The sequence below is a fragment of the Charadrius vociferus genome, unplaced genomic scaffold, assembly GCF_000708025.1.
Source record: "Charadrius vociferus isolate BGI_N301 unplaced genomic scaffold, ASM70802v2 scaffold687, whole genome shotgun sequence".
NCBI lineage: Eukaryota > Metazoa > Chordata > Aves > Charadriiformes > Charadriidae > Charadrius > Charadrius vociferus.
In genome coordinates this window covers 202,847-221,370 of record NW_009649054.1, presented here as the reverse complement: position 1 = coordinate 221,370, position 18,524 = coordinate 202,847, and the positions used below count along the sequence as shown (strand labels likewise).

Sequence of the window (18,524 nt, the reverse complement as noted above, 5' to 3'; positions counted from 1 at the left end):
TCAGCAGGGTCCTAATTCAGCCAATCAGCACAAACAAAGCAAAGCAATTTTAGTCACTAAACTCAGCATCTGTGTGAACTCCATTTTGATAGGTTCTGCTTAACTCACTCCAGGCAGCCAGGCTGCCGGCCCAGCCTACCCTCAAATGACTAAAGCAAACAATAATACAATACTGTTTGCATTACGCGTTCTCCTGAGGAGCTTCACAGCTCCAAGCTGGGATGAAGCTCAAGAAGATACTCACTTACCAGAGAAAGGATTAACTGAAGAGCATCGTTCCTCAAGCTCAGACAGCTTCAAGCAGCTCGACCCCACAGCTTTCAGACCCCACTCACACACACTGCTGCACCTGCACATTCAAACAGCCCTGTTCCTGCCTACCGCTTAAAAAGCTGCTCCACAAGCCCCAGTACAGGTGTGTGGTGTTCCCTGATCAGCATTCAGTGGGAGCCAAAAGGTGTAAGCAATCCCTCATCAGGAAACAGCTGATAGAACTTCAGTATTACAGCTGACAATCCAAAGAGGCTGTGCCTATGTACACAGATCCAACTGAGACTAGTCACACCAAAGGTAGTTTTAAATGGTCCTATGCTATCAGGACCCTCTCAGGCACTGTTTTGTGAGTTAGCCGTAGCGTGTCCCATCTCCCCTTCCTGCCCCACTTCTTTCAGAAGTTTTTATCGAATTAAGCATCTGTGTTTTGCAGTAACAATTACAAGGTCGTAGGTGGCTAACTTGAGCGTGTTTACTACTATATTTTGATCAAGGGTGGAACTAAAGGAGATGCATCTCTTCGTGATGCAGGTTTCATGGTTAACAGAGAGCGCCGCTTGGCCCAGTATGTGAGGAAAAGCACATCCGCTCTGCGTCACACTATGAACGTAGCTTCTCCAGTTGTAATTATGTTTGTAGTTTACCGTGGTTCCTAGATCTGCTTTCCTCATTGTTTCGTATATTTTGCTCACTACGTGTTGTGTTTATAGCATCCCTACAGAAAATGATGAACACCACATGGGGAAGGGAGAGAGGAAAGAAAAGGGGGTGGAACTGTGCACAGAAAAGCCACTGTCTCGAGTTTGCTGTTAGACTAGCATTTAAGGGTTTTTTTAAGTGCTGTTTTGCCATCTTTCCGAATTGTGCGGCACACATTTTGCAGTGAGTGTACACATGACTGGCTGGCGGCGTATCAATAGGCAGTGCTCCAGGCGCAAGCTCACAGTGCAACGAGCAGGAGCTAATACCGCTGTAAATGTATTTTTTGCACACGGACTGCAAAGTGATTATATTGCACTGTCAGCACGTTTTGCACATGTCTTGCTATACATGAGTATAGCAAATAAGATTATTTTTTGAAGCTGAACATTTTTTTCCTCTTTAAAACTCGGTTGTGGAAATAGCAAGTTAGATGCCTTTGTTTTATTACAGTATTACGCTTCTCTGCATGGAACCATATTGTCTTCCCCTGTAAAAAGTCCAGCCAGCCTGATACGGGATCGGCTTCCAATGAGCCATGATGTAAACAAAGAGGTGCATGTTAGAAATGGAACCGTAGGGAGTAAAGGCCACCAGTGACTCTGGAAATCCTTAGTTCAAAATGGTTAGTGTGCCAAGTCTGATCGAAAGGTGTCAAAGAGCTCTCTTCCTCCAGCAGTTCACGGTTATACTAATCTTTTTACCAGGAAGCAAGTGCCTTACGCATCCATGTAGCATGTTCTAGTTTCAGAACAGCAGAATTGAAAATGGTTATGTGGTTCAGCAAAGAATGCAGCTGTGCCGATGACCTGCCCCAAATCCTGAACTCGGTGTACAGTTCCGGGAAGGAACAGATGCCATGCGAGTTATGATTTATGGTGCTGAGTGCTGCCAAAAACTTTTGAACTGCATACTGGGGCTAAGCAAAATCAAATGGTGCTGTGAAATAAATTGACACTTAGCGTATTTTGTTAATTGTCGATGTACAGTTGGGTTGCTCACGGCTCGTTACTACTGCATTGTTCTCACAATTTCTTGGAACGTGAAATTCATTAAAGTGCTGGAAGGGAAAGTTGTTGTTTTAGCCTGCATGTAACACTGTACCGCATGGTACAGCTCTGTTCCACAGTATGTTCTGACTGTATGGTAGTCAAAATACTTAAAAAGCTGCAGGAGCTGTACTGCTCTGCTGTTTAAATTCTGAGAACTTTTAAGAGGCATAAGCAAGGGTGAAAAGCGAGTCAAAGCAGAGCTGAGCCCAGGCTGGGACGAGTTAAAGAGGTACTGGAAGATGCGGAAGGCATGTTCTCGATGGGAAGAAATGCTTGCATAAAGTAGGGGCAAGATCGGTGACGAGGTAAAATTTGTCAACAGAGGTGGAGTTTGCAAAGACTATAAGCGCTAGCAAGCCTTATGTCATCTTTTTATTTGGCTGCCTTTTTGCAATTTACTGCAGGGACATCTGCCTTTTCTATGCTAATGTAATTGTTTGCGTAGGTGTATTGTTTCTGCAGCTTAAATCTAACAAAAACATGATTCTGTTTTTCAATTCAGACACCTACAGGTCAGAAACTGACAATGTTTCTGTAAAACATCTCTAATTGAATTAAATGTTTTATTAATGACAAAAATGCTAAACCACTTATTTCAAGAGTGGGCTGCGACGTTTTTGTGAGCCTTTGGGAAACTTCTTGTGGGAAATGCCTAAAATCCATGCCACTGGTAAGGATCGATATGTTTTTTAAGTGCTGATTAGTAGTCACGTTGTTCAGAAAAGAAACTGGTAGGCAAAAAGTAGTCTCAAACTGAAAAGTTGATAAAGTGGATAGTTTTAAACCATCTTAAAACAACCGCATTAACAAAAAATTAACAAGTGCACTTGTTTATGCCTGAAGAAGATTAAACTTACAGGAGACACAAACCTGTCTGTGGTTTATAAGCCTCTGAAAGAGCTTGAGAGATGGAGATAGATCATAATTGGACAATGTAGGACAAATAGAAAATTTGAATGGCAATTAGCTGGTTCGGGAGCTGAACCGTTCTGGTTCTGCTTGCTGCACACTCTGCTGTTGTTAGTGAGCTGACAGAAAGCGTTGGACAGTAAGAGTACAGAGAGACTTCTCTAAAGGCCAGAGCCTCCGAGAGCTGTGTGCGCCTCAGATGCTACAGCGCTGCTGTGGAAGGAAGCTGAATCTAATTTTCTGTATGGGACATCAAAGCCTTGATCCAGCAAGAGACACCTTTAACTGTAAGCTAGGATCTCATCCCACTGTATGGAACAGAATATTCATGTGCTGAAACTCACACATGCAGATAAGGAGTGCGATAGCTGGCTCACAGACAGGATCGGGCAGTCCAGCGGCTAGTTTACGAGTGACCCTTTCAGAAAAGGAAAGCTTGTTTGGCCAAAGAGAATCCCAGTCTGTGTCAGTGAGTTTACATCAAGGGTGAATTTGCTTTTCATTGCCCGTGGGATGTCTCTGATGCCTTTATTCTGATTGCTTTTGCTCTCAGAATTACTGTGAAATCATTAGCTTGCATTACTGAGAAATGCTACGGAAACTGTACAGTATCCATGCACTTAATAGCTATAAGATGTGATTTCCTTAAGAGGCTCAGAAGCTCTTCTGCTTTCAGTTGACCCCCAGAAGCTGCGTCGGGCAGTTTTTTCAGCACTGAGCATCAGCTGCGTTCGTACCGCTTGTTACTGAGGTAGCTCTTCTAATAACCAGTCATAGAAAGTATCATAACAAGGTTTTGTTAATCGTAGATGCTGGACTGCTGCTGCTGCAATATGGCAGCGACGTAACAAATTCTATATGGAGGAGCTGCAGAATAGGGTTTCCTCAGCAGTCTGCTGTCCTTGTTGAACAAGAGGATGTTTGGGACCTGAATTTCATGTCTCATTTTCTTTAAGTACAAGAGAGCGACTGCCTCTAAAAAGTAGAACTCTACTGCTCTCTCTTTTTCCAGCAGCCACATGTGCTTCCTAACGAGTGTTAAAATGGCAAGCCCACACGGGTGATTTTGATGCCAGCCCCTCCACTTTGATTAGCCTGTGTTTCCAGCTGTACCAAGTTCCTCATAGCACAGACTGTCTCAGACTTGGATGAACCTCTCTGTAGTTCCTCCACAGCTCTCCATTTCTGAAGCTGTAAGACAACTGGACACAGGCTGACAGATCTCAGCTCTATTTTGCACTTTGGTTTGTGGGGAAACGTTTCGTTTTGGGACAGCTAGCACAAGGAGGCGTCTGGAAGGAAAGCCTTTGCAAGCCTGGGAGAAGAGAGCCCTATATTTGGTGTGCAGCTCTGCAAATGAGATGGATGACATCAGCTCTCTGAATCTCTCCTGGCATGCTGTTGAACCGAGGCAATTTATAGTCTTATTTGAATTTATTTTATGTCAGCAGACTGTTTAACTATCCTATCCAAGGATGGCCTTATATAGCAACTATTTCAACTTTTCTTGAGGGCAGTAGGTTTCTAAACAATGAATTTGCAATGCCAGATCATTCTCTGATTATCCTGAACTGGCCATGAGGGAGTGCAGTCCAGATTTTTGTAGAGTTCATTTCAATCTTGCTGACTGCAGTCCAGGTTTCCACAGCAAGGTTGTTTAAACACAGCTTTAAGTTTTTAAGAGATGGGGGAGAGGAGGGAGAAGGGAGGTGAAGTTATATGCATGCTTTGGTTTGTATGTTGCCGTTGTTAAATGCTGTTCCCCCCCAGTTTATTCTTAAGGCCAGAGCGAGTTAGGCATGTCCAAATAGGTTCTTTTCCTGTTTTATATTGCATTTCAAAATACAGTGTAAGAAAAATCACTATCGGATACAATGCAATTACGGAATTACTGCTTTCCAAGAAAAGACAAATTATGCCTGTCATTGTCTTCTGCTCTCCATGCACCCCCAATTCATCAGACAGGGGGCAGATGGGGACGGGACAGGAGTTGGAAAGTTTCTCCCTGTCTATATAGTCCTGCTCTACAAAAAATTAATTCAGTGCGCTTTAATACTGCCAACTGCTAGATCTGTAGTTCGTATTAAAGCAAGTCTGTAGTCTCATGGACTTAAATTGGACTGTTTATGTGACTCATTCTCTTCAGAGGAAAAAAACCCAAACAGAACATGTTTTTACAATAAAGGAATGAAATGCTTTATTCTTTCTGTATTTTGTTTTGCACAAAATACTTCCCCTTTCCCCTAAAATAAACTAAGTAACACTTGCTCTCTCCACACTGAAATAGAAATCAAAAAGCTAAACCCTTTTTTGGAAGTGCGATGAGAACTTCAGCTAATATAAACCGGTCAACTTGCACTGAACTTCAAGCTGCATTCTTTCCAAGGAAAATGTGTCTCTCATCCAAATTTATGCATCTGCAAGGTCTCTCATTTTTTAAAAATGCTACTTAATGCTTACAAATTGGTTTTGAAGTGCTAAAAGGTAATTTGTGCACACCAGTTTGTGGGGAGACAGGTGGTATGGAAAGCGTTAAATGAGGCAGGTTATTCTTTTTTTGGAGCTTGGCATGCTTTTTAGTATGTACAGTGACAAATACGGTATTGTTTCTGCTGGCTCTGGATATATAGCAACAGGAGTCACTAGCAAATAGAGTAGACAGAGTAAGGAAAAAAAAAGTATTTAAAGAAAGGAAAAGGGAGATAAGATTAAGACAGAGTTAACGTTTACCGACAGTTATGCCAGCTCAGGAGCAGGCACAGTTTTGGCAAATGGAGGTAGAGAGGGGACAATAATGGGACTTTCTACTATGCACGTGATTACAAGGCCCTGAACTGATTCCATGTACTGTTATACATGAATGCTTGCTAAAAATACACCACTTGTTAAAAGGGAAGCTATATAAAGACTTCACGGAAGTTTTCTGAGCAAGAGGAAAACTGAAAACCATTGGGAGAAATCACACATTATCATGCGAAGGTAGAAGGAAGTTAAATTGTGAATTGTTTGTGTGTGTTTAACCCTGTAAGCTTCAAGAGACTGATTCTCTCTGAGGTAGCAGAAATCCTGTTACCTGCTTAGAGAGTGGGATTAACGTTTCAGTGATAGGTATCACATCGCCTTCCTGGACAACAATAACAAGAAAGAGATGGGGCCCTGCTGTGGGACTGAGATCCTAGCAGTGGGAGCAACGGATGGGCTCACGGTTAGACTTCAGCAACAGCTGTAGTAGACAAGCTTGACCCATTCCTTTTGAGATGCACTGTTCTCGGCTGGAAAATGAAGTGGTCTGCAGTAAGCGACTCCTGGGTGCTATTTCTGCCTCTGGTTAAGTCACCATGGATAACTCGATCCGTTCATGTAGTTGTAAATGGTAAAATGTGACTTGGCTGAAACGACGGGTAGTGTCTGAGAGCTTTTAAATACAAATCTAGCAAAGGTGTCTAGTTCCTCCTTTCTCTTGCATTCCCTCCCGAGTCACCTGTAGCAGTGTTGTTTTATCACAGCCTTTTGGAAGCATACGCCCTGACTTGTTGGGGAATCAAAGCAGGCTGACTCGTACAGCAGTTAAAAAAACCCCCATCAGAGAGAAGGCAGCGCAGTCAAGAACACCGTACGCTCTTGCTCTGCTTTACATAGGGCAGGATGCCAGCACTACAATAGCGTGCACTTGGCTTGACCCACAGATTGCTGGAAGATTGCTTTTGACTGGATTAGATTTTGAATCAGGCTCCCTGTGACTAATTTTTGGCTTAAATGTTAGGATTGGAGTTCATGGAAAATTAGGTTGGGGATCTGGACAGAAATTTAAAGATCAAAATCAGACATCGTTCTGTTTTAAAGACTGGCCCGGATTTAACAAACTAACCCAAGCCTTATGAACTCTTCGGAAACTTGACTATGCAGGTGTGCAGCAGTTTTACATGGTCAAGGCAATGTCCTACAACGCCGGCTTTGTGCAAATCAAACCTGGAGCTGTGCATGTGTATCTTTTAGGACAAGCTTTTGTTTTAAAATAATATTTCTCACTGAAATAGCACACTGAAACCTATTTATGACTAGTTCCCTTCTTCACAATAGGTTTTGAAGCAATCATGCACTGAGATTTTATATTTGGAGCCATCCAGTGTCTGTGTGGGAGGTAAGTTTTGATGATTTTAAAATAATATTAACTTATCATAGGACTATGATTTCCCTATTTTACCCAAAGGAAAACACCACAGATTTCTAGAGTAAAACATCAGTCAAAAAATCCTGAAGGAGTTTAAGAAAGTTCAGATCCTTCTCTGTTGACTGCTTTTTCTCCTCAGAGGAGCTGTGTTCCGGGGCCTACTTTCTTAATTTAGATAATGCACGTAAAAGTTTGAGACACATATATCTGCCCCTCTCCCACTAGTCATGCTCTGCACTTGCCCTCTTCTTCAAAGCAATGGTACTTATTCTGTGACATTCACATACTGTCTTACCTATGGTCACAAAGTTAAGATGTGGGAATGCTGGTAACATGGGTTCATATAAATTCGTGACAGTATTTCGAGTGCCCTGCCCCAAATCTGCAGAGTCTAAGCAGTAAAGCATTTGACTATCTTTTTGTGTCATTTATTAATTAGAAGAGTTGCATGAAATTTGTCTTATTTCTGGGTTTCACAATCCACAGAGTTTGAGACCAATCAAACTCAGGTAGTTGCAAAATCTCCTTTTGATGTTTTCGTTAAAACATGGATTGTCTCAATAAAATCAGTGGCCTCGGTGAACTAAATACTTTTGAGACCTCCTCTGTGCAATTCACAAGTGGTGTGGCCCTTGTGCAACTTCCAGAGAAAGAGTACTAAGGAGAAAGGTTTTCTTCATCTGGCGCTTCAAGAGGGCCTGATGAAGGTTTGGGGAGTCGTCTCCATGTGAGACCCAGATTCCTCATTTATCAGCGTATGAACTGAGAAAGTGTTTCTTACTGTGCAGCTGAGCCCCAGATCCTGTTGGTAGTCATAATCAGCATCCATCATGATAGGGCTGCCTCAGAGAGGAAGGTTTGGGAGCAAATGTTTAGTTTTCCTGTAGTGACTTAACTGAAGAATGCAGTACCAGGGGTCAGTTAAAAAGGAGACCTGAGTAAGTTTGAAGCATTACTATGTTGTGCCTCATTTATTGCAGGCTATGTTAACATTCTCTTTGTCTAACTTGACCCAATGCACTAAAGATTGGTCATTTGGGCTTTTTGCTTCTCTCTCCAGAGGAGTTTCAAGTTGTTCTTAGAGGAAGCGGCTTAACCCTTGGTGGCAAAACCGATAGTGTTACTTGTACCTATCAAGTGAACGGAACTACAATTCGTAAGTATCGAGGTTTGAGATGATCTGCCTTTAGATTTCCTAATAAATGATTTATTTTGCTTCTTGTTTCCTCATTTAAATAAAATCAAAAAAATATGGAAGAGAAGGAAAGCGGGAAAGCCCTGAGGATTAGTAAGAGATGCAAATTATTTCACATCTTGCTCAGTGGTTTGAATTTGCTACCAATTGCCATTAGCTGTAAACTGTGACCGGTGTTCAGCAGCCCAGCTGGCTGTGTGAATTCACATGGTTATAACTATCTGGGTCCTGATGTTCACGTAAAGAGATGTCAGTGAAAAGCAGGTGACCACAGAGCATAGCGCCCAAGCACCCTTCTTGTAAGAAGCCCCAGGCGGAGACATAGGCTCTCATCATGGTTCCAAAAGGCAGGATTTTCCCAGGTGCCCTTACCTTGTTGTCTTGGGGCATCTCTGCTCGTTCTGCCTGGTGTAACAGACGTATGGCCATTGCACTGTTTGTTTCAGGGGCTTGGCAGGGGATGGGTGCTCCTCTGAGACATGGAGTCAGTCCTCTCCTGGAGCTCCTGCAGCAGCATAGAATAAGGCCAAGTCAGAACAGTTGGTACTGTTTTGTCCCTGTACTTTGACGCGGCTCATCAGCGCAGTGTCCCAAGCAGTACTCTGCTTCTCAAGTGGGTCTCACCGCAACCAGATCCGTAGCTGGACTCTGCTTTCCTGACCTCTGGAAAGGAATTCTGCTTCAGAGTGACTGTGGCATCTTTGACAGGCACTTTCCCTGCAACTTCAGCTGTTTTGTTTTTTTTTTCAGAGGTGGGGGGTGGAGGTGGGAGGGGCGGTGCAAATGGGTGGGTTTTCCTTATTATCAGTACTCACCATTGTCCAGATGTTACAATGCTTAGCTATTCCTTTGTCAAACTACAAGTATCACTGGGGAAATTTTTCAGAGTGGAATGCTGCAGAAATTAGAAAAGCTGTAAAACTGACTGAGAGGTAGCGCAGACTATTTCTTTTTGCTATGTGATTAACTAAATATGCTCACGGAGAACTTAATTTCCAGCAAAATATTCAGGACTTGGTCTTCTCTTGCTCAGCGCTTCAACGCGCAGCAGAGCAGATGAAAAGTCATGCTGGAATTTGGATTAGTCTCCTTGTGGTGCTCTGTTCCCTGAACTGGCACAAGGTAGATGATAGTGGAAAAAATGCCATTAATGGAAACCTCCACCATTTTTCTAACAAGAAACTAAACTGGATGGCTAGTGTAAGTACATCCAACTTCTTGCTCTAAGCAGTATCCCTTAGAAATAAGCCAGCCTGGAAAATAACCAAAAATGGACCTGTAAATAAAAACCCAACTCATTTTTTCCCTACTTACTGTCTGATTTTTATATTAGCTTGCCTTAAATTCCTACCCGATTGAACATGTGTTTCCAGTACATTTTCTTCCTTACTCTGGATATCATATATACTTGAATGGGCTAGCCAATCTCGCTGCCTGTTAAAGATCGTTTGGAAAAATAACAGAATAGCACAGTGAGTTCTGGGTAGAGGCAATCTGCGTAAATAAATTCTGCTTGTATACATTTTTCTTCAGTGTCAATTAAAATTGTCACCTTTGTTTCCTAGGTTAACCTATAGCTTGCTTATTTACACTTGTTGCATAAATTAGCTTCACAGAGCTAGAATTTGCTATGTGGCAAAATTATTGGTGCAGTGGTGTATTTATTATCATGGTGTACCTTTCTTACTTGGACAAGTGGGGAAACAGACTAGTTTAGTCCAGGTGAATAAGATCAATTGCACACCATCTAGGGTAAACAGTTAAGATCTGAAGATAAATAGAACTTAAATTTCAATTTAAGTGGCTGGCTTGCGAGTCATCGGGACTTCTCAGTTCTATTCCTGCTTTGCTTCTGACTTGTTTACCGTGAGCATTCATTTCTCCTCACCCCACTCTGCCCATTTGGGTAATTAAAACAATAGCACATACCTTCTTCACATGAGCGTTTTGAGGCTTGCATCAGGACAGTTATGTTCATAGTAGGGTTCGTACCATTCAGGATCTTCTGATGGAGTGCATTAAGGTACTGGTAGTGATAATGACCTGTAGAATACCAAAGTTAAGGAAGGATTTCGCCATTTTCCATAAGCATCACAAATGCAGACCTCCTCTGTCCTGCTGGTGGGTGCTACCATCATAGTAAAAGTTCTGGCATCGTTTACCAATGCTAGCAGCACGCACCAAGGAAGCTTACGGTACTCCATAGTCGGTAGGCTGCAGTGCTGTTCCAATTCAGGGCTGGGCTGTGCTGCCAACGATAGCCCCTAAGAACTTGGATTTTGATGAGCTCTGTGCTACAAGGAGAGGATGAATCCACTGTGGAGAGCGTCCAGAAGAAGCTGGCAAGAATGGGCAGAAGTCCAGACCGCAAGCTGTAAGGAAGGACAGAAAGGTTCAGTTTGTTACACCTACAAGAAGGGCAGAATGGCCAAAGTAACTGTTAAGCATGGGCTGCTGCAGGGCTGAAAATAATAACCTGCAGTCTCCAAATCCACTGAGAAGAGAACCAGAGGCAACAGGCTTCAAAACCTGCAACAGATCTAGGTGAGGTTTTCGGAGAATGGTTCTCTTTGTAAACGTTTCTCAGGCCTGGAACAGGTTACCTCGAAAGCCTTTTAACAGCTTAGATGGGTGACACTGAAGAACGTCTGAAGCATGTTGCCTTTCAATAACCTTTTGAAATGTTTTCTGACTCCGTTTTCTCCCTTCTCCAATTGTGCAGTCTTTTATATCTGTACAGCATGTGTATGCCTGCTTTGCCATGGTAGAAATAACTATACTTGGACAGGATGAAGCCCCCAAATACTTGCTAGCATCTGATGTGAGAATTTCCAACTAGATCTCTGGGCTGCCTTTCTTTTTTTTTTTTTTGGCTTCAGGAAAGGGTGCGCTAAAGCACATGAAGGGAGGGGAATGGCAAAGTGATGTATTTATTATACGTTGCAGCGTAAAAACACAATCTGCTGTATGGGATCTTGCCAGAGGCCTGCTACAACCCACCCGGGTTCTCGTCTTCAGCAAAGGCCGACAGCAAACGTTTAGGGAGTAGCATCGGAAGGAAATCGTGAAATTTAATGTTATCCTTCCCCCGATATGGAAGCTCATACTCTGCAGCTCTGTGCTGGGCTCTGTGCTTTTGTCTCAGAGGAAACATAAAAGAGAACAGTGGAGCTAGGTTGGACAAGAAGGTAGGAAGGGCACTCTGAGCAGTAGCAGGAGGAAGGAGGTAGTCGCAAGAAAAGGAAGATTGTTCCTGTGTCATCGCATTCTCCTCTGTGAAAAACTGGCAGTCTCTCAGCAGAATCCTCACCGTTTGAAGGCTTAACAGAGGGTACCTGCACGAGGATGTACTTTAATGTTAGTTCCCCTTACTGGTGGACTGGGCTCCACTTTGGGAGCAGCCTCAGAGCAAACCATTATTTTGTCAGTTTTTCTGGTTTTAAAAGATGCCTTTGGCACGTTTCTCTTTTTGCATTTATAAAGAACCATTACCAAATGCTAGAAAGGAAACCTGCCAAATGTAGCTGTGGGATAGAAAAATAATCTATGAAACATACCATTAAGACAAAAACATATGGCAATGTGCTAATCCCTCTTCCCCACCTCACAACTAGCCCCAAATCTAGGCCAAGCAGTCAGTGCAGATTATAGCACATAAGAAAAGCTCGTTTATGCTAACAGCTCCTCCTTCAGCTGCCCCTGAACTACTTCTATGTCTGCCTGTTCCCTAAATGCAGGACAGAATCATCTCCAAGTTGATCTGGCAGATCATTTATCTGCTCTCACCCCTCATCAGGAAATAGGCCGTGCTTGCAGGAACAGCTCCGGCACAGAAATTAACAGTCGTGCCATGGGGAAGCTTGGGAGGATTGTTCCGCACACAGGAGCGGAATTTTCCCCACTTTACCAAAGGCATGAGGTAAAAGAGCTCCCTCCTCTCCTTTTCAGCACTGCAGAAAAGAAACGCTCTGCTGGACATGGTGCTCTACAAATATGTGCTTTATAAGTTTAAGAGATTTGTGAACAGCTAGAGACTCAAAAGCATGAGAAACAGACACTGCAATCAGAACTGATAAAGTAGTCCTGCAATGCAACACACGGGGTTGGAGCTAATTAGGAACAGAACTTCATCTTCCAAATATTAGGAAACCCCTAATTACATTTTCACTTTTTGCAAAAATCATCTCGATTCCAGGAAATTATCTCCCTGGAAGAGCATGAGCTGACTTGGGTAAAACAAAGCAAGGAAGGTAATGCGGACTCATACTCGCATTTAAAGCCAACTCCTGGTTTGGGTGGTTAAGGTGGGGCCTTAAAAAAGCAGCAGCTTTACTCCCTAACTTGGGGCTGCCTTGCTTGCAGGTTCCAGATGTTACCCAAGGAGTAAGCAGCACACTGTGAGGAGGGAAGGGACTTTACAGCACATTCACACAACAGCCTCTCATTTAACAGCCCAGTGTATTAAGCTCATGTGATCTGTTTTTTCAGATGAAAAACCAAAAACGGTGGAATCTGATTTCCTGCTCTGCCCTGCACCAATCCTATACAAAAGCGGCCAGTAAGTACTTGAAACCAATGTCATCCTGTATTGTGCTAGAATTGGACCCATTATTGCTGATGTTAATCATGAGGGGTTTTGGCTAGAGGCAGTCTTTTGTTGCTTTTATGGGAGGTGGTTTGTTGTTACATTCCCCCCTCCCCACCCCATTCTTGTGTTATTTCCCTGGTGTATTTGCCAGCTTTGGAATGGGCTTTAAATAGTCATCTGTGACCAAACCAATTTGGACAGTGCCTTAAAAATGAATATTCAGCCAGTTTATTAAACACTGAAAAGGTCTGGCTTGTCATAAGTTTTATGCAGATTAGCTGTTTTAACAGGGCATAATATGCTCTCCTGGATAATCTTTAGGCTCATTGTTAAATAGATTACATTATCACTGACACTTACAAGCTATTATTAAAATTATGTGTCAAGATGCGTACCACTGCTCAACATGTAATGATAAAACGAGGCACTAATTTAACAACAGCAGCAATCTCGTAACAGCATTGTGGCTAAACTGCAGTTGTAGCCTTATTCTAAGTGTCACTGGCCATGGCTGCGTATCGCTTCTGGCCCTTCGAGACTAATCCTTCCCTCCTCCTCTCAAATTCAGACATGCCCTAGGCTTTTGAGATCACTTCAACTTCATTGCTCAGATTTGTGAGCTTCTAAGATAATCAGAAGTCAGAAAACTGCATGTCAGATTTTGGCCCTGTAGGAGGGCGAAGGCTTTCAGGCTGTTGACTTTCTCCTTGTTTCACTAGTGCTCAGAGAGTTATTTGGGATGAGGCTAATATTAATGCAGTAGGAAGCACAGCAGTTCGTTACAGCTCTGAATTGTTATTTTTCTGTGGCAATCCTTCACAGTTTAAGAACCAAGCATACTGCATAGATGATTTTCAGTAGATACTTTTGTGAGTTAATCAACTATCAGCCGCCTCGGTTGTGCTGTAAGATGGACAGCAAAGCCCCAAATACACATCTGTTTTATGCATCAAATGGTAACCAGGAAGAGAAAAGTTGGAAAGCAGTAGAAGAAAAAGAACTTCAGTGATTAACCCCAGTGGAGGAGAGTGGGGTGAATCACTGCAGAGGAGCTGCAGCATAGTCTGTGTGCAGCAGCCAAAGCTCCTCTCTGGGGAGCGAGCGCTGGTTTACGGCAACGTAAGGGAAAACAAGCACGGAGCAGAGTTGCATGAAAAGCAGAGGAGGGGGTGAGCTCTTAATGCTGTTATGTTTTCCCGATGCTCAAGTTGCCTTTCACGTAGCTATGCGAAATACTGATCTTTTCCTACGCGTGGCAGGAGTTTGTTAGACCTATGTGCCTTTACGCTGAACAGTGCGGTTGCGCTGTTTTCGACTGAGCTAGGCTGCATGTGGTTATGTGCCAATTGTACAGCAAAACAGCTGTAACAAACTGCTGTCTTAGCTAAACCAAATCAGCGCCACGTGCAGCTGTAAGAGAACTAATTCTGTCATCAGAACTGTGTAAATCAGTCAGGTTAAGAACCCCTCCTCTCCGTGCCAAGTATTTCAGTGGAGTTACCTACAGCAGAACACCAGCAGCAAATTCGGCCCCCGGTATGAAGCACCCCGAGACCTGACACTGTAAATGCTTTCCCACACACTGCTAGTCTGAGAGTATGTAAACAGCCTGTCCTGCCAAATGAATGTGAAATGCATGGAGTATTTACATAGATCAAACCATAGTGGAAATTATTTGAACACGCTGCATTTTCTCTTACTCCGTGAAGAGCTTGTTTGGCATTGTTGAAATATACGACTCACCACATGGTAATTGCAGTGTAGAGGAAGCACCTCATTACAGCACCTTTCTTCTCAGCAGTGGTGGTGAGAAAGAATGCACGAACAATACACAGGAAGTTGTATGTGTCCACAGGAAAATTTTTTTTTCAAAGGTTGCTATGTAAAATATACTTCCATAACATGATATTGAAGTAGTTACAGCTTTGGCCCATAGATAAACAGTTTGCTATGCAGAAGACTAACAGCTATGAGAGATATTTACGTACTTGAACTTTTGACTTTCCATTGGCACAGCTCAGACTATTGCTGGATAACTCCCAGTAATTCCTCATGTAGTGGAGCTAATATTAGTCGCTAGTGTAGCAACAACCGGTCTGCTCTTTTTCTAGTTCTCTTGAGTGGAATTAAGAGCAACACAAGCAGACAAAGTTAGCTTTGTGACTTTTAAACCTGCAGCGTTGTTTCTGAGTAAATGGTAAAGACTCACTTTTAGCAGGTTTCATTATATTTTTCTAATTGGAGACACTTCTTGTTGACTGATGAATTTTCAGTTCTCACGTGCAGAACAATAGAAACCCACGTGGAATAGATAAAATGCCGAAATAAGCAAGGTGTTGGGTTGGTAAACCCCGGTCTCCTGGACTTACGCCATTGCGTATTTCTACTTTCTTTCCAACTGCTGGCTGCATTTAGCTAGGAGCCTCCAAAATGCCAGCTGTAGATTTAACCAAGCATTCTTTTCAAAGCTTGTTTTTTCACAGTACCATGTAGCAGATGGATGCGGTATCCTTAGGTTATGTGACAACATGACTCTGCTGCTTGTGCCATTTAAAATACCTTCTTGTCATGTGAAGGGCAAAACTACACAGTCTGCTTATAAGACCAGCTCATTTTAAAAGACTCCCGATTAGCTAACAGATGAAAAGTACCTGGGCGTTCTACATGAACAACCTATGCATTTCAAAGTGTTAGAAAATATTGAAGTAATCCAGAAGGGAGAAGTACCACGTACACTCTGCAGGAAGAAGATGAGACAAATGCAAGTTCAGTTGCTTTGCTTCATGTACTTGGAGATGTCACTTTTTTTTGCTGCCCTGCCACAGCTCAAGGGAATCAAACTGAACCAGAGGTTTCTTCGACCTCTCGTTTACTCTACATGTTTCTGTAGTCATTGTACTTTGGAAAGAAAACAGAGCCCTTGTCTCTTTGAAGACCAGTATAGGAAAAAGTGGTATATTTTTATAAGTCTGCCTTCACTTTCATTCTCTTGCTTTTGCTCTAAGTTGCTTGAGTACACATTCAGAAAATCTGTCTGTAGGCTTGGCTTCACAAAGAGATGGCTGCTGGTCTTCTATGCCAGGGGTAAAATCCCCTCTGCCATCAATGGAAAGACTGTCAGAACAATATGCCCCTCTCTCACTTTCCTAACATTTACAAGGTCTCTTTTATTTGATAAGTGGATGACAGTAATTACAATTTAACCTAGCACAATACAATATTACGGAACCATTTGTAGTGAATATTTACATGTCTACTACTTAACTACCTCAGTTTTTTTGAATTCTAGTTTCACATTGGAGTATTACAGTAAGAATTTTTGGATTTGCTACTGCCTACTGAAAAAATGCAATTTGATCTTGTGAAGATACTCACCTAAGCAAAGCCAGAAAGGCTAAGCCTAGGCTGGGCGGTGAATGACTTGAAACAAAAGGCTGAGAAAATATTGTTGTTCTTCAAATAGTTCAGGGAACAACAGAAGTTCCTTTTTTAATGCAGCTGCAGGGTTGCTGGCCAGCTTCCACCTTTATGCATCCTGCACTTGAAGTCCTATGTGGGTTGCTCCAAGATTAGCTCGTAAAATGCAGGGAGCGTTTACCCCTTGGTGCAACAAGATACATAAGCTTCTCGTAACTTGAAACCAATTGACTAAGTTTATCTGAGCACACCTACAAAAAGTTGATTATGTTTCAAAACACCAAAAAAAGGAGAAACATCAAGTTAAGTGGGATCACTGCTTTAAGCATCACATGGTTTCCATCTCTCAGTTGAGCGACATTGACACCCTTGTGGTGAACGGCACTTGACCCTACCTATCTGAGGGGGGCCCTATGACAGAAGTGGGCAGTATTTTTGTCCTTGGGCTTGAAAGCTTAAGGAATAACCAAGGCAAAAAGGACAAATCCAAACATGAACATGCGTGCAAGTGAAACTTCGCTCACAGTTACCTTGAGTTTATGATTGGGTTGCATGCAGAGATGGTACAGTCCGCGCTACTGTTTTTTAATGACCTTATTTGCCCTCTATTCAAATAATGTTGGCTTCAGCTTGCATATATCCCTTCCTACATCCTGTCCAACATGAACAGCTGGTGGCAGTTAAAAAGCAAAGATTAAATAGGAATTATTTTTTACATGGTAGGAAGGAGAATTATTACTATGCTTGTATTACCAAATTCTTAGTTGCCTCCGGTTTCGAAGTAGCCAAGTTAAGTTTAGCCTCCAGTGTGCAGTTCCAGTGAAACAAAGCACACCACGCGTGAGATAATTTGTTAGCAATCACCAGATTATTTTTTTTTAGGTATTGCCAGTAGTAAGAGCTCTTGGCAACAAGCGCAAGTTCACAAGTTTAGCTGTAACTTTAAATGTACCTCGTATCCAGACATTCCAATAACGAGTTACTGATGGAAAAATTAACCTTATTGGGCAAGTCTTAAGAGAGCTTGAACGGAGTTGGAGACTAAATAGCTCACACTTACTACTGTAAGAAAAAGAAACAACTTTCCTCCTAGAAAGAAAATATAGCGGGAAATGATCTCTGGGAGGGAGCACATTGCTTTGTTTCTGAACTGCAAATGCTACCTTGAGACATGCTTTTATTTGGCTATTAACCAGATTTCTCACAGGAGGAGCATGTGTCATTCAAGTCTTTGTCCTTTCTGTTGACAACAGCTGCTTTGCTTGTTTTGCACTCATTTGTGAATGGGATGGCAGCTCAGAGGGAATTCAGAAACATGAACAGCATTGTGTGGTTTCTGGATTGTCACTTCTCTGGTGTCTAGATCTTAATATTTTTCTGTTTCTGGTTTATCGCCGATTTTGTTTTGATTCTGTCTTTACAAGTCTGATAGTGTCCCTTAGCCTTTCGGAATAAAAAGCTGAGGGAAGAAAGAAATAACCATCTCCTCTTTCTACGTCACACCTTCAGCCTTTAAGTAACCTATTACAGCAACTAGCTTCACCACCTTTTGCATCCATGTGTCTTCCTCTTAAGAAGTTTCTCAACTTCTGTACGTATGAAAATAAAACCTTTGTTGGGGGTTCTGCCTCACTTACAGAAATCCCATTGTTTTTTCCACAGCAGGAAGTCAGCCCTGCGATGTTTAGTAATGCTGTCCAGCTGTTTATGTTTGACAGTTTGCATTACCTGCCCTCTGTCTATTTTTGTTTGAGCTAGCACTGAAACAAGCTCCATTTCTTTTTTATACCTTATTTGTAGCCTGTGATAGCCTGAATACAAGCCAGAACTCTCTCTCCGGCCAAAGTTTTTGTAGTGTGATTTTAATCTCTCAAGTACAGACTTAGGGGAGAATGAGCTACTCTGTGTTTTACTGTGGATCACATGCAGGGCTGAGGGCTGAGGACAACAGGAAGTAACCACCAGCTTCAAGTTAAGTGTGGCTTTTGAGAGAATCTCTCAATAGGGGCTTCGGGGAAGCCAAGGTTCTGTTTTCTCGATGAGCTTGTAGCTCTGTGCAATGGCAGAAGCAGACTTGTGAATCCAGTGCATTTCTTCCTAGGGGCTTCTGACAAATTAATGTAAAAACAGCTTAAAGTAAAACAGTACTGCATGAGTCTACTTAAGGGTATTCATTGCAGCGTAGAGGATGCACCAGGAAGATCCTGTGCACTACTTCAG

At 42.5% G+C, this 18,524-nt stretch overlaps 1 protein-coding gene across 1 annotated transcript in view; it reads left to right on the top strand.

The window, feature by feature from the left end:
- Nucleotides 1-18,524, top strand: part of ANTXR2 (anthrax toxin receptor 2) — a gene marked incomplete at its 3' end in the record, with an annotated part of 68,752 nt that overhangs the window by 21,386 nt on the left and 28,842 nt on the right. The window contains exons 7-9 of the mRNA XM_009887992.1: nt 7,014-7,074; nt 8,165-8,260; nt 12,788-12,857. Coding sequence (XP_009886294.1) covers nt 7,014-7,074; nt 8,165-8,260; nt 12,788-12,857 — 227 coding nt within the window. The remainder of the gene's footprint in view (nt 1-7,013; nt 7,075-8,164; nt 8,261-12,787; nt 12,858-18,524) is intronic.